Source organism: Asterias rubens, chromosome 18 (genome assembly GCF_902459465.1).
Source record: "Asterias rubens chromosome 18, eAstRub1.3, whole genome shotgun sequence".
Lineage (NCBI taxonomy): Eukaryota > Metazoa > Echinodermata > Asteroidea > Forcipulatida > Asteriidae > Asterias > Asterias rubens.
Genome location: NC_047079.1, coordinates 731,676 through 755,226, shown reverse-complemented (window position 1 = coordinate 755,226; position 23,551 = coordinate 731,676). Strand labels below are relative to the sequence as shown.

General features: G+C 37.3%; 1 protein-coding gene across 1 annotated transcript in view; it reads left to right on the top strand.

Moving 5' to 3' along the window:
* LOC117302277 (glyceraldehyde-3-phosphate dehydrogenase-like) overlaps positions 1-23,551 on the top strand; it is a 63,994-nt gene that overhangs the window by 16,101 nt on the left and 24,342 nt on the right. The window contains exons 4-6 of the mRNA XM_033786142.1: positions 4,913-5,022; positions 10,308-10,517; positions 22,006-22,144. Coding sequence (XP_033642033.1) covers positions 4,913-5,022; positions 10,308-10,517; positions 22,006-22,144 — 459 coding nt within the window. The remainder of the gene's footprint in view (positions 1-4,912; positions 5,023-10,307; positions 10,518-22,005; positions 22,145-23,551) is intronic.

Below are 23,551 nucleotides of genomic sequence, written 5' to 3'. Positions count from 1 at the left end.
GTAATTCTCGTTGTCGAGAAGATAATTGTTTTAATTGTTTTAATGTTTTCTCAAAGAGTAAAGCATTTCATGGAATAATATTTTAAGAGAAGTCTATTACCATTACCTTCTGTAAACCCTGTAAGTTATTTGTAAATATGTGAACTTTTATTTATTTTTCTGTTCCGAAAGTGTACAATGGCTTTAAACAAATCAAATTAATTACCTAAATGGCCACACTAATGAATTTGAGCAGTTGAATTTGTGTTTACATGTGTGTGTGTTTGAATCTTTGTCTGGCCACGTGTTATATTTGTACTTACAAGTGAGCAATTGACTTCAGGGTCATTCCGTGTCAAATCACCCAATGGGTTAAACCCTAGCCTCTTCAAATTTGCTTAAATTTGGTTTATGGGGTAATCGTGGCTGAACAAGCTCAAATTTCAAATTTCAGCTCCATCCGATAAACGGTTTTCGCGCTACCGCATGCGCTTTCTTGTTGATTTCGGTCAAAATGCGCCTGACCTCTGACATTCAAACGACCATAAATCGGTAACCTTTGGGTCAAATTGGTTGAAATTGGTGTCTCCTGAAAGGAAATTGTGTAAGATTTCCAAATATGTCTTTATTTTTTGTAGGAACATGTTTAGGTATGATAACCTTTTTACCTCTACTTTGACCTTGAATTTGACCTTGTGGATCACGTGACCGCCGACGAACTTCGGTGAAAATTTACCCTTATATGTTTTCTCCACCATATAGAAAAATTAGTAATTCAATAGGCATGTATTGTGAACTTTGATCTGTAATATTTGTTAGCGCCACTCAAATCCCATTTGGTTTTTGCTTTGTATGTGTTGCTGAGACTATATATAATCATAAAACGCAGACAACTTAATGGGATCATATTGGCACGTTGATTTCTAGACGACGCAAAATCGCCCGAAATAGGCAGTAGTGTAGTTTCATATGACCTTTGACCTTTGTTATATTGGTGGGCCAACATTATCCCAATTATTTTTCAATTGAAATCTGTTAAGGAACACTCAACTTAACCAAATACAAGAAAACATTGATGGGATCTTGTTGGCACAGATACTTACAGTGATGAAAAAAGTGAATGTTGTGCCAATTTAGGCCAAAATGTGTGGAGTGACAATACTTAAGAAAATGTTCAAAAAATCTTTTGACATGCAAGTTGCAGAGATCCCAAGACTCTTTTTTCATTTGTCATTAGATGAAAACTGTTCCAATACCCAGTTGCCATAAAAAAATTGTTTGTTGTTGGCGTGCGAAGTTACGGAGGTGCGAAAACGCAATATATTGGTAAAATTGGAACTTTGACCTCTATTATCTCTCTGAGCCAACGAGATCCCACTCACTTTGCACTTAAATTTGTTTTAGGGATGCAAGCTCTTTCATTTGAACTTGTTCAATTCATGGGATCCTATAGGCGCGTTGAGTTATGAGACGTTGAAAATGGCACGAGGGCACTGTTCGTCAAAGGTTCAGGTGCGCGTAACATGACGCGCCAACGAGATCCCAATTATTTTTTTTACTTTTGTTTTAAGCCCAACTGGAGGTTTCAAAATTGTTTTTACTTTTTCTGGGATGACCTTGGCGCACATTTTTGTGTTTACAGGGAATGTACTATTCGTTTCTTGAGGGCTTTTTGGCCCAAACTTTGATAACTGGTAACTCCAAAACCGAAAGCGTCAGCAAACTAAAATTTGGATTTATTCGTTTGGTATGATGGTGTATCACTCTAATTTTTTGGAAGAAGATCTGCGAACCCATGAATCACCCCCCCCCCCTAATTTGGTATATTCTTACAGGCAGGGACTCTTAACGCAAAGTTGATTTAAAGCCTGCAGAAACATTGGTATTGTCAAAGCGCAGTATCACTCTTTATGTTACCTCAAGCATTGATAAAGAAACAAATATGCTGGGTACAAAAATAGGACTTAAAAGAATAAAACAGCTTTGCCTAGTGGCACCATAAATCTTAGTGTCGGATCTATTTTGGATCCGGAATAATTCAATATACGTCTTTAGGATGAACCAAGAAAATAACTCCAAATAGCCCAAATCATTGAAATAGAAAGGAAGTAATTTAACAGTAACCAATATATTTATACAATTGAAGTAAGTGACATTAAATATTATACAATGAAGAAATACTACTTACGAAAACGGCAATGAAACTAGCTGGGGTTGACTACAGAAAATACGGCGAACTTAACCAAACGGAACAGGAAAAGAAATGACTTAGAAATACCGGTTGCGTACAGAACTATGGGCTTGCCACACCCTAAACAAGATTCCTAAGATGCCAGCAGGTGATTGGCTGTGGTCACTGAACTTAGACTTTATGCAAACAAGGATAAGCTGATAAACGTAAGAGAAACGTGTAAATTAAACAACAATATAAACACATCACCGATGGGAGATGACATATCTAGTAAACTTCATTTTTGAGTTTATCATCCTAATCCCAACAAGCAAATCTCAATATTTTAAATAAAAAGAAAATCAAGATAATCCGTCTTCTTTACGCTTAATTTCATGACCAGTTTTTGAAAACATAAACGCCAGAAAAATTAATTTTTAAAAACGCGACTCATTAAAGCCATTGGACACTTTCGGAACAGAAAACCCCCAAAAAGTTCACAGATTTACAAATAGCTTACAGGGTTTACAAAAGGAAAGACTTCTCTTGACATATTATTCCATGAAATGCTTTACTTTTTGAGAAAACATTAAAACAATTATCAATTATCGATATCGAGAATTACGAATTTATTTTAAACACATGTCATGACACGGCGAAACGTGCGTAAACAAGGGTGGGTTTTCCCGTTATTTTCTCCAGACTCCGATGACTGATTGAGCCTAAATTTTCACAGGTTGGTTATTTTATATTTAAGTTAATTTTGGTTTTTACCCATTAGCACTGTATACTCAGTACTTTCCCGAGTCCTGTGAAAAAATATCACACATCGGAGAAGTTAAGTTGTAATGTGTAGACAATTTCAACAATAAATTTGACAGTCTTTAACTGAAATTTTAGAGTAATTTTCGTTGATATTTCCAACTTGAAATGCAAGTTTCGTTCTGTCAAAACCATGTCAAAACATAGAGTAAGGACAGCTGTCAGCGATAGCATCAACCCCCACGGGTATACTCGGCTTGAAGTTGAATACCAGGAAACATTCGCAATTTTCCTGTGCATGTTTCTCGTGTTTCTAGAAATATGTCTTACCCAACACAAAGCTTTTAACTGAAAGAGTTTCTTTAGCATTCATAATTATGTGGGTTTGGGATAATTCAACTTTGAAAAACCACGAAACAATGATGAAAATTAGAAAAAAGTTTTTCCAACTTTTGATAACCACTGTTATAAAACATACGTGTATCCTACGCGTGCGTTTTAAAAAATACGTGTATCCTACGCGTGCGTGGTACTTGTGCTCTGTGTACGCCGTTGTATGGTGCATAAAGTGTTACCAGCTAGCCATGGCAACAACAGTGGGTCAGTGATCGGCCTCTCACGCTGCATGGATAAACACACGCCTCGGTCTGTGAGCCATACTAAATCTCGTGACTTGGATTTATGAATGAGAGATGTCACTGATGAAACAGGGTTTGCCTTTGGAGACCTTTGACCCCCTGTTTACATGTATTGCAGGTTTCACTATATGTGTTGATGGTCGCTATATTTAGACAGACATGATCATTGGCTCTATTTGCAATGGATTAGGGAAGATTCAGCGCATTCAAAACGGGCGTTCATGTTCGTCTCTGGGGAGCTTTTTAAAACATTTGTTGAAAATAACGACAAGAACATGGCTCAGAAATCGTCTGTTTTTACATCTTTATTAATCTTTTGACGGAAAGGTAAGACCTTTTTGGGCAACCCAATCGTGCAGAAAAAAAACAGGAAAAAAAATGCAATAACTTTTTGTTATGATTATGTTGAGTGTCAAATTACACAAAATGAGACTTTACTCGATGTTCCTCATTACGACAGAGCGGGTCACAAATCTGCAATTTTGATGCAGGGAGTTACTACTAAAGATCCTTTAAAGGCAGTGGACACTGTTGGTAATTACTCAAAATAATTGTCATCATAAAACCTTTCTTGGTAACCAGTAATGGGGAGAGGTTGATTGTATAAAACATTGTGAGAAACGGCTCCCTCTGAAGTGCCATAGTTTTCGAAAAAAGTAATTTTCCACGAATTTGATTTCGAAACCTCACATTTAGAACTGGAGGTCTCAAAATCAACCGTCTAAATGCACACAACTTCGTGTGACAAGGGTATTTTTTTTTCCATTATTATCTTGCAAGTTCGACGACCGATTGAGCTCAAATTTTCACAGGTTTGTTATTTTATGCATATGTTAAGATACACAAACTGTGAAGGGCTAGTCTTTGACAATTACCTATAGTATCCACTGCCTTTAGTAATAAAGTTTGTTTTATTTTGAGCCTTTTTGTTATAATATTCAAAGCTATCAATATAATCTCATTAAGCAATTTTTACTCAATTCTCAACACTGCTAGGCTAGCACCTCTAGTGGCAGACCAGCATATATGGTCGGTACAACAATACTGCCGCACAGTCCAAATTCTTGACATTGAATTTTAGCTAGCAACCCGGCGTTATATTTTGTGTGTTGCTCTATAGCTGGTTGCGTCTGTGATTCGATGAAAGTACCTTCACACTGTCAACATTTAGTGAAATAGAGATGAAATTAGCAGAATGTATTTTTTTTTCCAGTAATAAGCTCAGCATTGGGAAAGAAATTATAATTTTGTTTCTGCAAATAATAAAAACATACTGTACACTAGGCTATATTTAGTATTTATTTGCTATAATTGCTTGTTTTTATTCAAACTGTTCATTTTTAAGATGTTTCTTTTGTTACAGGTTTATATGTTCAAGTACGACTCTACCCATGGAATTTTCCAAGGAACTGTAAAAAAGGGTGGTGATGACATACTTCTTGTTAATGGCATTCCCATTAAGGTGTTCTCGATGTAAGTTGAACAAATAGGGTTTTTAATTTTTTGCCTGACTTGATCATTCTGTATATTTCATTTATTTGTTCACATATTTTAACAAAGCCCACACACAACAAAATGCTATACTAGCCTGAGCATTCAGGCAAGTTGTAACGAAGCTGCAGTTTTGTCAATATTCACGTTTCATACTGAACCCAAGCTTACCACAAGAGAAAGAACGGATACTTCCAATGATGGTAAAGTAGAATAAGTTTGGTTTTACGCAAACTCCTCAAATTGAAGTTGAAAGTTCCGAAATGCGATATACCTCATTTCTTGACCAAATGTTTCTTGTGGTTGTAGACACCCACTCTAAGTGGCCTGGGGGATGAGCACGAAATCTTGCAACTTCATGCGCATAATTGAAATTATACGCAGCAGTTTCGCTTGAATTGGAGTGCCAGATCAGTTAGTTGGCGATAATGTTAAGTAAAGAATCTGTTTCAAAATGTTCACTCTGATTTAAAAAATTCCCCATGCTCAGGCTCCTTCGTATCTTGTTAATTTGATTCACTTACAATCTGGTATTTCTGATGCACACAGCCATCGACTCCGCTCCTCATCAGACTTGACCCGGCTCTCCATTCCTAGATCCAAAAGGAAAGCTGGGGACACAGTTTTCACAGTTGCTGCACCGCACTTGTGGAACGCGCTGCCAGCAAATCTGAGAGGGGCTGCATCAGTGGCTGTGTTTAAACGCCTCCTCAAGACTATTTTATTTCCAGAACCATCCTAATTAGCTCCTCTTTTTGTTTCTATATTTGCCTGCCGTTGGTCTGGTTTTGTTTTTGTTCTTGTGTTGCCCTCCCTTTGTTAATGTTAGGCGCTCTGTTCTTTGTATAGCGCCTTATAAATGCTTTGTATTATTATTATTATTATTATTATTATTATTATTATTATTAATGGCCCACTCCGATGTACATGTAACATTGGACGTGTTTCAAACATTTCTAAAACGTGATGGGGTAAAGCATACATCTGCCCCGTACCACCCTTCCACGAATGGGCTCGTTGAAAGATTTGTTCAAGCCCTCAAACAAGCACTGGAATCAATGAGTGGGGAAAACGATTCCACAGCAGCCAAATTGGGTAACCTTCTGTCTGCAATTGTGATTTTTTTTGTTGGATGACACCTACACAATGTCAGGGTTCTCCATAGGGGTACATTTTCTTTGGCGCAAAGCTTTAAATTATTCTAAATACCTAATTTGAACAACAAAAATAATTGTTTAATTTAGTTTTAGCTTTTTAAACATTTATGCAATTAATTGGTTATAGTTTATGTATACAGTCTACCCGCAGGTCACCAAATTTCGTTTTCTTTTATCTGCAAATTATTCATCCTTCTTCGTGCGTGACCTCTGTGTGAATATATAATTAGTCCAAAGGGCTTCTGAAATTCAGTCTTTTTCGGCCTTATCTGAAAAGTATTGACAGAAATAATGTAGCAGTACATTGAAATGAAGAGCCCAGAATGAGGGTCAGCTTATAATAGACGGGGTCGTTTGTTATTGACTAACGCTTGCCACACCAATGGATGATGTCATCGTCAGCCAATCACCGTGCAGGAAAACAATCCTGTTTAATGGTTGATTTTTTTTGTAACATGGGTTTTGGACTACCGTTGGAAATCGCTGTATCCTGACTGGACTAAGTACAATCCGGTCTCGCTTTAAACATTTCCAGGAAGAATATTAAATAATCTATCCATATATACTATTTTTGGACTGTTGCTGACATTCATAACGGGACAATCTGTCGTGTTTTTGTGACTTGTTTTCTTTCTTTTTAAGCCATTTTTTACGTACAAATTTCTCTTTTTAAAATTTGAGTTGCACTGATTTCTTTTCATCCAAACCGACAGATAGGAAAAAAGGAATATTCTGGGACAAGGATGTTTATTTGATCTTAAATTTTTTGAAACCCCTGTTGCAAATCTACGCCCGATTGTGAAATTATCAAAGCTGGGTTTTACGCGGAGGACAATGGTCGCGAGGGCATTAGATAACCGCGTGACGCAGTTTAAACAGGAAGCTGATGCTTAAATGACCAAAGTAAAGGCTTTCACACCCGCGCGAACGAAACAAGCGTCTGCGTAAGTTTCTTGATCGAAGTTGCAAAATTCTTAATTTTTTCCAAGACACTTGACCCGAGGTCAAGTTTTAGTATCGGTTTTTCTTCATTATTTGTTGAATTTATTTGTACTCCTATATATGTTGTTAACTAGTATTACATCTTCAACAACATATGTAATTTTTATGGTCATAAGGTACGTTAAACTAAAATAATGGACGAAAAAAAATCCTTCCAACGTATAACCCCACAAGGTTGGGACCACAATGGTCCTAGAAGTTCATATACGCCCGAGACTTGCTTGAGACTTGCACAGTCTATTCTAGCATGAGCGTCACATTGCGCAAATATCCCTTCACAATCAGCATATCGTGCACACCACTCCTGCACTATCGGCAAATTGAGCGAATGATTCCTGCAAAACATTTATTGTGCGCCAGCCATTTCTGCACAAACAAAACCACTGATCCCAAACTGGAAGCAAATTTTGTGCACGATCGCCCGATAGCTTCTACATGTCTACTGGTAATGAAAGTTTCAGGTTCGCGTCTGGGTATTTTTTCTTTTCTGCTCTCCGATCTGTAACAGAGAGGTTTTGCCAGCATGCGAATACAGAACCAGATACAGATATGATAACCATATCCGTTCAGGTGAGCCGCGTGTTGGATTTTGTTTTGCAAAATATAGGTATGTGTCACTTGATTGCGCTCACATTCATCATGAGTGTTTTCCCCGACGAGCAGAGACCCTGTGTTGTGTACACTGCATTTTCTCATTGTTTTGCTTGCAAATGACTAAAAAAAAACAAATTCTATCTATATCAAGCACGATACTACTTAAAGCAATTCCGTGGGAAAAAGTTTTGATCTGGGACAAAAAGACGACTCAAAGGCTGCAAAACAGTATTCGTTTTTCTACGACGTGTATGAGCTCCCGTATCAGTTGCTACTTGTGTGCAAAGTACGAAAGTCGCATATATGTACGCCCCACGTGAACATGAATAAAGTGTTGACGTTTAGGTATCTGTACTTGTATATATATCCATAAACTTGCGAAACCTAATTGCTTCTATCACACACTGTGTGTTTTAACGCTAATGTAATATAACCTCGGGCCCCGGCTGGACAATGTACAATAATGATATCGCGGGTTCGGCTCAATTATTGAGTGTTGGACACAAGGTTCCGTTAATCGGCTAAAAATATAGTAGGGTTGCCTTCTGACAGCTGACTTCTGTACGGCTGCTGTACACTCCGAAGATCGATCTTTGCATGTGATTTTAAGTGGTTTCAGTTCATCGTAAGTAATTTGCAAGATTTTTTGTTTGGGCTCTGCATTATTGAAATGGTGCATTTGGTATTTTGATAAATTTGGATGGTCGCACCCCGCCTGTCCAAAATCCCGTGTGGAGAACCCTGACAAGTTATGTAGATTTCGTTTTATACACAAGCCCATTTTAAGGGTAATGAAACTTATTCAATAAAGATGGTAATTTTTAAATCAATAAAAAACATTGACACCAACTTATAGTTTAGTAGCCTCTGTGCCTTCTATTTTTACAGGTTGCCCTTGTTGCACTAACAATTTTAGCTTGCTCCAATGTCAAAATTGCCTTTTTCTAAGAACTTTGTAATCGAGGCCTGTTAGTGCGCTGGAACATTTCACAAATAGAGCGTGTTTATTTTTTTGCCATCAAGTTGTTATGAAATGCCCTCTAGCATTCAATGTTTCTTGCATTTATTGTTGCATGCAAAGTAACAAGATATCAAAGAACACAAGCCTGTAAATGATTGGAACTGTTTGGGAAAAAGGTCCCTCTTCTGGTCACTCAAAGTGCAATAGTTACCTCATTGCCAGTCAATATGTCTATAAAATGCAATTTAAAAATGCGGATTGCATATTTGTGATCCAATTTGCATTTTTTTTTGCAACATTTATTTGTTATACAAACACAACTATTTTTTTCAAAACCTGTTATATTTAATATTTTTCTTCAAGAAATCTAATGCTAAATTAATAAGCAATAAACATTTCACTGCATCGACATCAACACCCTGCCTTGTGATCATAGTTTCTTCTATAATTTCCTAAGAGTGCTGCAAAATGTATACACACCGCTGGCAGTTATGGCAGTAGGGCAATATCGCCCAATGAGAAAATTTGTTGTACACTGTAGAAACATTTGTTTTTAAGACTGTTGATTCAAGTTATTTGCATGATTCAGTTCTCTCCTCTAGATACAGTACCGATTGAAATTAAGTAGATGCTGTGCGATGAAACCCACACGCGATAACATGTTTTGTAGAAAAAAAGTCAAATAGCTGTCGGTATATTAACGCGTGACTCACGAGTGGTGCATGACCGCACGCGCTAAACTTGCAATACCCACGCGACATGTTGCGTGATTACCGAGAATGAATGGTACTGCAATGTCGCTTAATTCACCATGATTATCCCCAGATTGAAGGGTGCTTTGATGTTGTGTAATTCACTGTGATTACCGATATTGAATGATGCCTTGATGTTGCCTGATTCACCGGTGCCATTCATGTAGTTAATTATTTTGTGTGTTTGTATAATATTCATTTGAAATGGATTGGGGTCTCATTATTAACAAAATAGACTCAATGTGTATTTTCATGTCTGTAGTACTATCTGTTAATTTAAATGCCAGTCGGTGGTGGGTGTCTGCATCTTATGTCTGTGATTAGGTGTCGGCGAAATTAGGACACGACATGGAGAGCAACATTACAGATCATGCACAAATGGTGACAGCATTTAGGTCTACGTGTATATAAAAATGAAAGAATAATTGTGGTATTGACTATAATAATTGTGGTATTAACTATAATAATTGTGGTATTAACTATAATAATTGTGGTATTAACTATAATAATTGTGGTATTTACTGTAATAATTGTGGTATTGACTATAATAATTGTGGTATTGACTATAATAATTGTGGTATTGACTACAATAATTGTGGTATTGACTGTAATAATTGTGGTATTGACTATAATAATTGTGGTATTGACTATAATAATTGTGGTATTAACTTTAATAATTGTGGTATTAACTATAATAATTGTGGTATTGACTATAATACATGTAATTGTGGTATTGACTGTAATAATTGTGGTATTAACTATAATAATTGTGGTGTTGTGTTGATTTAATTCTATTCATAGGAAGGACCCATCCACAATTCCATGGGGTGATATTGGTGCTGAATATGTAGTGGAGTCAACTGGTGTGTTTACTACAATAGAAAAGGCCAAAGCACACATCAAGGCAGGTGCAAAGAAGGTCATTATTAGTGCTCCATCTGCTGATGCCCCAATGTTTGTTATGGGAGTTAACAATAAAAAGTATGACAAGAATGTGGACCACATTGTAAGGTGAGTGGTCAGTTTATTAATGGCTGAATCCAATCATATTCTTCTGTTCTTTTAAAATATTTAAAAATATTAATATTTGTTTAGTCGAACTGTGTCCCGTAAGGACCAATGTTAGCAAAGTTTTTCAATCAAAATTGAATTGAACCCTGAAATTAAGAGGTAGTTGAAAGGCCTGTGGAATATCGGATTTTGATCTAAACATTTGTGTTAATGTTTTTATAAATCAATGTATATTACAATTTTCTTTTTAGTCTTAACTTTAAAGGAACACGTTGCCTTGGATACACATGTAGGTCGAGTTGAGTTTGTCGTTGAAAAGAGTTTGTAACCGTTTGTTATAAAATGCATATGGGCAGAAAGATTTTAAAGTAGACAACAATGATCCACTCAATTATGCCTCGAAATTGCATGTTTTTCCTTTTACCTCGTCGACTAACACGATCAGCCATTTATGGGAGTCAAATGTTTGATTCCCAAAAATGGGAAATCACGCAATTTCCAGGCAAACTTGTGTGGATCATTGTGTTCTACTTTTAAAAACATATTTCCAACCATATTCATTTTATAACAAGCGGTTACAAACGCTTTTTAATAGACCAACTCGTCTGATCCAAGGCAACGTGTTCCTTTAAGTGTGCTTCCTTCAAGCCTTGGCCGAAATCGCTACAATCACAACTTTCTCTTGTTAACTTTAAACTAAAAGGTTCTGCTTTTGACCTTGGTTTATGCAAGTACAAATTATTTACATTTTCTTTAGTTTGATCTTGAGGGTTTATCCACTAGATCTCATTAATAAATTAAGAGCACGTCTTTGGCTGGTTTACATTAAAATAAATCTCAAATTAAAACCCGTGTTCTCAGCTACTTTGGACGCTCTGACTTGGTCTCTTGCCTGCTTGGTGACTTAGACATTCAGTTCTTCAAGTATGTGGCTTTCACCCAATGAAGTCAGTCAGTGGTTGACTTGGACTCACTGCGTCACAATCAAGGGTTGAGCATCATGCATATATACCGGGGTTGGGTGGTCATCTACAGTGAAAAAGTTAACCAAGAAATGTCAAAATACCTTGACAAAAATGGATGGATGCCAAGCTTGATTTTGAATTTTAAATTTTAAGGTCATTTTGAGGTCAAAAGGTCAAAGAAGGGTCAAAAATCAAGATTTTCAAAATGTGTGTCAAATTTTATCACATTTGACAGATCTATCAAAAGTAAGGGAATAAATATGTGTTAAAGAGGTTTTGAACTAGTGGTTTAATCCCAATGAGGCCTGGTTCTTGATAATTTTACCGAGACGAAAGTCGAGGTAAATTATCAAGAATCAGGCCTCGGCATAGTTTAAACCACTAGTTGAAAACCAATTCAACACACTTTGATTCCCATTCATAAATACCTTTTCGGCCAAAAAACATCAACACTTATGGTCAAAAAGTAAAATAAATGCAAAAATTATAATTTTTCAATGATTTCTTTCAACACAACACCCCTGCAGCTATGAAATGGTAAGGCCCAGTCAAGGCCCTTGGGTAAACAACTCCTTATAAGGGAATGCTGTGTGTGTCGCGCGTATCACGGGATGTGGCACAAACTTTCCCGGCCGTTGCTCTCGACCAATAGGAATGAAGAAACTGTCTTATAAGCAGAGGTGCAAACTCGCGTGTCATGCCTATGTTTCAACACTTTTTACTGGTCATAAACAAAGGTTTATACACACCCTTGTGTTGCAAAACTATCTGAGGTATTAATGAATGTATTTTTAACTTTATGTTGATATGTACTTTACAGATAATCTTTGACCTTGTACACAAATGTATAGCAAAACAAAATTTAAAAGTGTGATTATCTTGAAATGGGGTACATTTTGAGTACACCAACTGTTTTTGCACTCCCCATCCTCAATGGTGCATATATTTGTTTCAAACAACTTTTTTTGAAGGGTAAATATACCCAGGCAGTTTTTGAGAAAAAATAATAATTCAAATACCACCTTCATGTGGGGGTCATAACGACTCATTTTGAGTTTAAAATTTTGCATTTTTGAAATTTTGACAAAATCTGACCCCAACTGATAGATCTATCCATAAAATGTATTTTTAAGTTAATGTTGATATGACAAACGTATGTAGTTAAAGGATAAACTTTGACCTTGTACACAAAAAGTATAGCAAAGCAAAGGCGCTCCGTATTTCATTTGGCCGGAGAATATATTTTATGGAAAACAAATTTCTGGCACTCCGTAATTCATCTGGCCAGAGAAAATATTATGTTGCTGCCGTCAACTCGCTGTCAACTAGCCAACATAACCACTTCCAAGATGGCAGGTATAAACTAGTCTTGACCTAACGCCTCAGCGATCAACTAACATAAATTGCAGTACATACTACACATGCAGTACCAATCATTCACGGCTTGTGGCAAGACTGTTCCAAATGCAGGAAAGCGCCCTCTGTTGGCCATTTTGTACAAGCCTATGAAATGAAAGATGGTGACCGATGGCGATCGACGGCTTTGTAGCGTAGAGATATTTTTTTCACGATCAAAAAACAAAATTCTTACAATCGAAATGTAGCCTCAAACTTTTAAAACTCTCTTTTAGCATAGTCTATGCATCTTTTGTGGATTTTAAATTTATTTTGGAGGAGTTAATGGCGAGTTGGTGGCACCAAGCTAGTTGCATTGAGTTGAATTGGACCCTCCTAATAATGTGCGTTGCTGACACCGATCGAAAAATTCAACTGCAAAAGAAGTTTTTTATTCAACCGATCCTCACATTAATACGAACCCATCAACATGGTTGAAAAAAAAAATACTATAAAGGCAGAAATAAGGGGATAGGTTCATCCAAAAATGAAAAAAAGTTGTTTACGTTTTGAAATTTGTGATATTATACAAACGGAAAATTCAAGACTAAAATCAGACTATGCCTGCCTTTTTGGCAAGAGGGGGGGGGGGGGGGGGGGGTGGGTGGTCAGAATTTTCTATTTCTTTATGTTTTATTAAAAAAGTGCTGTTTTGTTTTTTATAGTTTTTTTGGTCGGGGGGGGTGGGGGGCGGGCGGTGATCCCTTTTTCTTCAAACAAAATTTCAGGCTCTGAAGGAAAGAGCCACTTGCATCCCTGATACAAAATATTTGTTTGCACACCCTATCCCTGCACTGCATATAATAGTTTTAACAAACATTTTTTGATAGGTAAATATACCAAGGCAGTTTTTAATAAAAATAAAATAAAAAAATCATATTACACCCTCCGAAGTGGTAAATTGAAACAAGAAATGCGTACGCTGTTTCATGCAATTAGTTTGAACGTTTTACTAATTTATTTTACTCCCAATCTTTCCAAGTACGCAGTAAAATTATCAACTGTCATTAGTGAATTAACAATGTTGAACATTCTTTTTGCAGTAAAATGTTGTTTTATCCTAGTTATATACATACGGTGGGGGTTAGGGTTATCGTGCAGTGATACATTGTATGCTTTCTTATCTGGAGTGCCTTTATTCAAAGCTTACTCCAGAGCTACATGTAGCCAGGCACTACAAAACCACTACAGCTTGACATACTTTTATGTCAAGTGTCTTTGCTGAAAGAATTCTCACTACTCTTCAGACGACAATGACACTCTCATCACTTTGATCAATCACGTTGTGGTAACAACACACGTCAGAAACATACCATCATCACAGTTGCCCAGCCACTATACACAGCAGAGGAAATGAACTTATAAGGGCAAGTCCAAAGCTTGAGACTTAAATTTTACTCGAGGGTGGACTATATGACTGCTTCAACTTTCTGAAGGCTAATTGCCAACACATGGAAAGTGCTGGGCTTGGTTAGGCCTACTTGTGAACAGAGGCGGGTGTTAATGAAGCCAATAATTTATGACTGAGCCCATGCTTCAAGGCAAAGCCTTTTTTTGCGCCTTTAATTTAGGACATTACTGACCTGCGAGGCTCTGTGGCACATTGAATGGTCTGTGCTTGAATATTGGTTGGTTAAAATTGTTTAAACAAAAATATGTGGAAGTTGAAAAACTTGCCCAAAGTGTGGTATTAGCAGTTCAAATAGAGGGGCGGCAATCACACAGCAGAACTGTCCAGAGCACAGTTGCCTAGATGTCAGATTTTCTAGGGAGTGACAATGGTCATAATGAGCTCATAAACAAATTCAACAAGCACTCTGGAAATCCAAACTCCCAACTAGTTAACTGTGGTCTCATTACATTGAGATGGTGGAGATTTTTGACTGAGATCCAGGACTTGGAAGGACAGATACTTGATCCCCAATCTCGGGAGCTTTTTCAGCAATGCTGCTGTCCCCATCATGTATGACCACAGTAACTTTGGTCATAGGGATTAATTCATCTGGCAGATATGAAACTCCTCAAGAAGACAGAGATGTTGATGATGTTTGAAGCTTTCATACCAAACAATTATACTAAGATTTGATGTGTTCCGACTAAACCCAATGGCGAAGAAGATGACACAGACTCTGATATTGTTAGAGAGATACCACTGGTCACAAACGTTCTGCCCCCATTCGCCCTGCAATATTTAGTTTCTAATCATGCACCAGCGTTCTGGTACCCGCTCACAAATTTATGGTTTGTGGTTCCTTGACAACAGAGGGCGGGCTTTCGCTTACACACTTTTAATTAATCTTTTTAGCGCGCCTAATTTGAAATTTTGTTTTCAAATTTGCGTTACAAACACTTGAAGATATATAGAAACGAAAACAAAACCCCATAGAGTGACACAACTACTAAGAAGATGTGAAATGGACCAGAAACCGGTTGCTAAGGTAATCATTTCACAGCAAATTTATGTTCAAAAACATTTAAATAAACTAATTAATTTCTCAGTTTCAGAAGTTTTTGTGAAGATTTCACAAGATGAATGGTTTAAATGATCAAACATGCTTACACTTTCTTACTACCTTTTTTTCAAAATTTTTTTTAAAAAGGCATTTTAGAAATCATCATTTTGAGCATTACGCTACTGTTCTTGAGGCACTTTCTCTAGACTTGGGAAAGAAACAAACTAACGAAGTACTCTCAGCCTTTATAAAGCACAGGGGAAATTTTAAACAATTAGACCCCAGCCGAAGAGAATTGCCACCCATATCCTAAAAGGACAAAACTACATCAGTCAGGAGGAATAACAGAAGACTTTTCAAAACAAGGCCAGGTATCAAGTTCAACTTATTGACAAATTTATTCATGAAGAAATGTAATTGGGGGGGGGGGGGTTGGAGTTTGAAAGGGCTTGGAGGTCACATTGTTATTAAACTTGGCAATAACTTCAACATGACAAAGGGGTTGGAGGGAGATGTTCATGAAGTCATAAGCAAATTACATTAAATAAAGAAAAATTTAAATGGCTCATGGAATAATATTGTTTTTATTTCCACTTGTTTTTATGCAGCCACTGATAACCATTTGTGTTGATTGAAAGTATGTCAGCAGCCATGGAGTAAAGCCCACTTGCAGTTCATCATACATCCTGCGAAGCGAATTTTGACATCACAGCCCTGCCCTCGCAGTGCAGCGAATTCGCAGGAGTTGAGCACTTAAAGCTCGGTTCATACTTCTTGCGAAGGCGAAGCGAATGTTGATGTCACAAATTCGCAACAAATAATTCGCAGCAGTTCAACTCTGCTCAACTCACTTGCGAATATCGCTGCGAAGGGCAGGTTGTGACGTCAAGTTCACGTCAAATTCGCATCGCATTCGCAGGAAGTATGAACTGGGCTTTAGTCGACTAATGGGAATTATTTCAATGCAATTTTTCGACGTAAAAATTTGCTTTGTATTCCCAGGAAGTATGTAGCGGGATTTTAATTTATAGCTCCTGCTATTATTGCAAAGGCGATACAAATTTTGTCAACAGCGAATGTTTCGCAGAGTTGATTTCAGTTCAACTGTTATCAATTTTGACATCACAAATTCGTCGGTTGAACTCCTGCGAAACGTTTGCTGTGAAAAAGGGGCTGTGACATAAACATTTGTATCGCATGTGCATTTGCAGGAAGTATGAGCTGGGTATTACTGTATGGCCGTGCTTTACTTCAAAGCAGGATAAAGCCCAGTTCATACTTCCTGCGAATGCGAATGCAATTCAAAGTTTTACGCTACAGCTCCATTTTCGCAGTGATGTAATGTTTCGCAGGAGTTGACCTGACAAAGTCAACTGACCCGAATTATCTATTGCGAGTTAGTGATGTCAAAATTGGTAGCAGATTCGCAGTCGCTTGAAGTATGAACCGGGCTTCAAAGCTCTTAAGAAGGCGAAAAAAGTCCTCAGAATGAGTGGGGCTCCATCAAGGTTGCCACTATATGAAGTGCAACAAACCAGTGCTCTTTCCATGGAAACTCAGCTGTGCTCCTGAACGAAAAATAGAAAATTGGAAAGGTTTGTTTCAGGCATGTTGTACTGAAATATATGAGGCATAGATACAACAAGAAAAGCTGAGTTTACAATTTTTTAAAATAAAATTTACCAGATGGTTGTATGGGGTTGTGTTTGCTAATCAACAAGCAGAATAATGTATTAGTATTAGGGCTGGGTGACTAGTGCGGCTGGGTGACTAGTGTCTTAGTTCGTTTTATTGATTGCTTTAATCGAGTCGCGGCTATGTTTTTTCAAATACTCGCTAATTAATCGTGCCGCCACGACTACTAAAAAACTAGTACTGTTCAAATAGTAAATTTCACTTGTCGCCCAGGCCTAACTAAAAATCAAAGAAAACATTATTTTATTCTTGCCTAATTTTATACAAATTGTCTGAATTATTGTAAGTTGCAATCAAGAAATGAATGAATAATAAATATTTGTCATGATGGTTGGTGGATGTGCTATATCAATGTTCATAAACCAAATAGGCCTAAAATATTCAAAATCAGAGTTTTTTCGCATGTTAATTATTAAAAAATGTGTCACATATCATTACAGTGAACAATAGATCAAATTGAGAGTAACCAAAACGATGGAGGAACTGAAATATTAACCATGGTAATGAAAGCATTATTAAAACTTACCATTCATTATTAAAACTTACCATTCATCATTGGCTGATTAAGGTGCGTTTTTGACTTGGTGTACTGACTGCTCTTCTTACGTCGTATGCTATACTAAATATGCATGCAGTTCTGCTCCCTATCACTCAGTGTATAAATACAATCAGAACAGACACACATGACGGATGGAAAAGTACCCCCAGTACCCACAAAATAAAAATGGTAGTGAAGCAGTTTACAGACTTCCGGGAACTTCATACTCTAAAGAACCATTTTCTATTATTAATTTTTTTCTAAAAACTTTAACGCCAATTTTACAGCCAAAACAAAAGTGCCTTTTATCCACCGACAACAAATGTAAACAAAAATTCAAATTTTTCACGGACGGATTTATCATATTTTTTTCCGTTTGGATTTTGTCAAAATTAGGCTCAATGTGACGTGAAAGAGGTCTAGTTGTCAGAAAAAAATGTCATGAAAGTAAAACCCCCGCGAAAACTTTGTTTGTTTACCTCTGCAACTTAGTATACTGAATTGCCCGAAAGTCGCGCATGCGCATAAACTAAACTTTGCCTCAGAACGTACGTGTGGTATCTTTGACAACCAAAGACATTGCACCAGTTGATGTGGTAAGTGATCTTATAACAACTCCTGATCATGGGACGCAGTATATGATGACCATGGAAGCACTGTCTACTTCAAGAAACTGTTGGTTTTAGTGATGCCCTGAAAAAAAACATTGCTCAAAAACTTTCTCTGATCTGTACAATACAATTGTTTCAACCAAAAGAATTATGTACGGTACAAAAGCCTATCAAAACCGACAGAAAGTTACTGCAACAATTGCTCAATGCTACCACTGGAAGTACTTTGGAAGAGAACCTACAAGGTGGTACTTGATCGCTAGATTGGAGAAGGCTCCACCAAGTCAGTGACACGGTCAAAGAGAATGGGAAAGAAGAGCCAATTCGAAAGTTCACTGATAGACCCGGGTCCCACTCCTACACATTATGTATGGGCTATTTAATGCCTTGAACAAAGCTGATCTCAAGTTCTTGTCAGTTGTTTCGTAGAGTTGTCAGTTGTTTCGTAGAGAAGGGCAAGGGTCTACTGGAAAGATGAGGAATAGTACAGGCGGGTGTTCCTTTGTTACGGAAGCCATGGTCCTTTAGGAGAGATGACGTTTTGAGGACACCTTAGCAGGCTGACACCCGGTTGATGCTCCATGCATAGAGGCAGTCAATGAAAGAAAAGAGTGCTTTGCAGGTGGAGAAATGTCACTACTGGTGAGCTTAATGTGTTCAAAAGCGTCAGAAACATGGAGAGAAATGCACGTTACCCGATTTTTGCAGTAACTTAGAGACTTGCTATTACATGATGCGACACAGCCTCCTACATGACCAGAAGCAAAGTTAATATGTCAAGGGAATCGGACGTAATGGAGAACTTGCTCTCATTGAGCAGTTTGTGCATCACTTGTGCACCTTGGTAAAAATCATCAACCATGTCAGGCTCCAACTCTTTGGTAAATAAGGCGAAGAAGCGTCTGGAGACAAGAGATGCACTGAAACTTCACACAACATAAACCAGGAATACATGGACGTCTCATCTCTCATATTGACACAGACACACAGGAGCTTAAAAGAATTAAGAGTGAGGTTACCTGGAAGCTGTTTGGACTACCCCTATGTCAGATGCTTGATTTGAGCTACTTTTATAAGGATGCAAATCAAAAGGCACCATGTCAAACTGTAACACTATGTCAAACTATTCTGCGTGAATAGCATACATGTACCTTCTCATTTCATTTTACCACAGAAAGTTTTGCTATGATTTTTGTTAAAACTGCCTTGGTATATTGACCTTTCAAAAAAAGTTGTTTTCAAACAGTTATATGCATTGCTGGGATAGGAAGTGCAAAACATGAGCACTTTTTGAAAAAATTGCACTTTAAGATTTAATTTTCCTATACGTTTGTGTACAAGACAAAAGATTAACTCATAATTTCACAGACTTGGCATGTCAATATGATAATGAAACTATATTGTATGGATAGAGCTACCACTTGGGGTCAAATAAGGTGAAAATTTCAAAAATGCAAAATTTTGACCTTATTTGAAATTTTGACCTCAAAATGAGTCGCTAGATTACTCCACATGAAGGTGGTATTTGAATTTGTTTTTCTTACTCAAAAACTGCCTCCAGGGTATATTTACCTTTCAAAAAAAGTTGTTTGAAACAAATATATGCACCATTGAGGATGGGGAGTGCAAAATGTACCCTTTTCAAGATAATCACACTTTTGCTATACATTTGTGTACAAGGTCAAAGTTTATCCATTAATTATATAGGTTTGTAATATCAACATGAAGTAAAAAATATATTTTATGGATAGATCTATCAAATGAGATCAAATTGAATACAAATTTTGAAAATCTTGATTTTTGACCTTTTTTGACCTCAAAATTACCTTAAAATTCAAAATCAAGCTTGGCATCCACCCTTCATCCACCCTTCATGAGCCCATGATCTATACATCTAGCATGGATGCCAGCCTTTAACAAACTATGCTGTCCAAAGTGTAATTTCACACTTTGGTTGGCCTAACTATTAGTTTTAGTGTTATTTACAATATTTTAGTTTAGGGTGGGCGCCGGTGGAAAACGGTCACTGATGATTTTCCAAAACACAATTTCGTACTCTCTAGGTACGGTCAAATCTTCCCTGTAACCTGCGAGGGCTGAACCCTCACGCCGCGACCCACTCTTACTCACTCTCTCTCTCTCGCTAAATGCGATCCTGCTTGGTCGGAGTCATTGCGATACTACTCCATATTCACAATATCCCCACCCATGAAACCTTTCCATGGTTGCCACACCTACATGTACATTACAACATACCATGTTCATTATGTGGCCATTCACAATACCCAAACCAAATATAATGACCAAATAAGGAATTCTCTGAACCTTGACCTCAGAAAAATGAACAAAGTTTTACTACGCGTGACACAATACAACTTAAAATGGACTGGGCTGCTTGACCAAATATCCGCGAACTAAAAAGTAATTTCGCCGCGACAAAAACTAAACAAACAACAAGGTAATACAAAATGGAAAAACTTTGACAGCCTAACCTATAGATGCAGACATTAGGTTGCCTCTATTTTAACTATGTTGTACTAACGTTGTATAGTGACCTCTTAGACGATACAACATTTCCCGACGTAATGCAGACGTTAGGTTACCGGTATTTTAACAATGTTTAATTCAATGTTGGAAATCAACCTGTTTCACTGCACAATATTTCCCGCTGTTGGCACAACCTATTTTACCCGACTTCAGGTTGTCCCTATCATAACCAAGTTATGACAAAATATCTATTAGTATTTCATACTGTTTACCAATGTTCGTACAATGTATAAAAACCGACGCCGACCTTCCCGTCGTCGGTTCAACGTTCGATTTTTTATGCTGACTTTGTCACTTTCACCGACTTTGGCCTGGCTTGTGCATGTTAGCTTGGTTGTGTGGACCTGAGAACAAAAGAAATTTGCATAGTGTCAATGAGTGTAGGGACTTGAAATAAAACAAATTAATAATAACAAATTCTTATATAAAAGCGCATTTCACAACAACCGTATCAATGCTCTTTACATTAGTGCCCTGGTCATAAGGCCAATAACATCCCTGTAATGTTTCTCAGCTCCCTGGGGAGTATATAGCCCTGAGCTGCCTGTAAGGCGCTTGTGGCCTTTTCATACACAATATCAACCTCTACCCTCGCAGGTACCCATTTACACCCCTGGGTGAAGAGAAGCAATTATAGTAAAGTATCTTGCTCAAGGACACAAGTGTCTTGACCGGGATTCGAACCCACACTCCGGTGAATCAGCACCAGTACTTGAATTCGATGCTCTAAACCACTTGGCCATGACGCTCATGAAACACTATTGTCTAATGCAATTGCAATTTTCCAAGGTCATGATGAGAGGTCATTGATCTTTGGTTTGATATTTTTTGATATTTCATCCACTGAAACAAAAGCATGTTCAAACTCCATATGCCATACTATTTTGGCCTCAGAGTTCAAAACAAAGCATTCAACTATGTTTTTTTCTCTTCTTCTTTTGGTTTAGATAGGAAGACAAGTTCAAAGTCTATGTAACTATTGTAAAGTTTGTCAAGCCCTTTGATATGAATTGATGATGATGAAATTTGTTTTTAGGTTAGTTAACTGTTTTGCTAATATTTCTGGGGCGGTGTTGCTTTTCCAAATCGCTTTAACATTTCTTTTAGAATGTGTACTGTCAAGGATGTGTTTTTGAAAAAGAAGAATCTTTTATTGAAAACTCTGTCAAAACACTTCACAGTATGATACTTCATTTGTACGCATGTATTGTTCATTTTGTTTATTCAACTGATAATATTTTTACTGGGTGTAAATAATGTGCATATTGTTATTAAAATTTTCAGCAATGCATCTTGCACAACGAACTGCCTTGCACCATTAGCTAAAGTGATAAATGATAAGTTTGGCATTGCTGAGGGGTTGATGACAACAGTGCATGCCTATACTGCAACACAAAAGACAGTGGATGGACCAAGTGCAAAGGTTAGTTTGTGTAATGTAGCTGCATGATAAGTCTCTAAAATGCATTCCTCTTTTGCAATGTCTTATCAGTGTGTTCCCCCTGTCAAAACTTTTGTAATTGATTTGTAATTATTACATTGCAGGGTTTTGAAATTAGATATTGCCCAGTCACCAAATGCTAGTGAAAACAGTTAGGGGTGGGCAAGTCAACACTCTACCTTTACTAGTCTAATAGGCAAGTTAACAAATGTTTCCCTTTTACAACAAATGAGGGGTACGTTGGTAAAATCCTTACAAGAGGTTGTTTTGTAAAATGACTTGACAAAGTCTTGATGCTAGATTTGATGTGGCCGGGAAATCTTGATCGCTATTGTGATCGCGATTGTTCCTTTTAGTTTACAAACGTTCAAACAGGCATGCATATAACCACATGCAGGCATGAGAATCTTCCAGATTTTTCCAATTTTCCAGATTTTTCACTTCAAAATATGTAGTCTCTGAGTTCAGTGTGAATTTGAATTAAAAATTTGGGGGTAGTTCCATGTGGTGTAAGGTCAAACTTTTGATAAATTAGTAAAATTTTAATTGTTTTTTACCTACCGATAAAGCGAACAAGTGTGCATCCACACTTTTATTGTGTGCACTAAAAGACGTCTCAAAGTGTTGTAAAAGCCTCGCTGCATTCTACGGCAGGAACCCGGGAAAATACACACCATGTGCGTTTTATTGCGCATGCAAAGTCTGCGATCACTGATCTTTGTTATTATTAGAGATCGGCGGTTACGATCGATTGATGGAGGGAAGAAATTATTAGTCCATGTAAAAATACTATAAAAATATTGGTGACCGCATCGACAAGACTCGAGGAGTCTGGTGTTTTATTAGCAGATGAGAGAAGTTGTAACTTGTACCTCGGGTATATTGCACATTATTTTAAAAATACAGAAAGATAGCCTGCATGCTATTGGTGCTAACTATTATGGCACAGTTTTGGGAGAAGAGATCACAAGCGTTCGCCAAAATTGTCTTCCTCCATGAATACCTTGTGAACATTGTCACGTCAAAGTGGCCACGGGATGGGCAAAGGACATGTATACACATGTCTGACATGTAGGGTAAACTGGGGTAAAAATGCCCGTTTTTCTAGTTTTTGCAAAATAACTCAGCATTGCTAGGAGAAACTAGGAAACAAACGTGTTGTTTTTTCCGCTACATACATGTATTTCCTCTAATGTGTGCAAATATAAACTTATTGTAATCATGCTGATCAGGGAAAATTTTCCAGGGGAAGGAAGTTTGGCAGGCATTTTTTACCCGGGTTACGGGGTAAAAACGCCCGCCCACATTTTGTTTGTCAAAAGATGATTTTACAAGAGATTATCACAGTATTTAATACTCGGGGGAAACTATATAAAATACAAACAACTT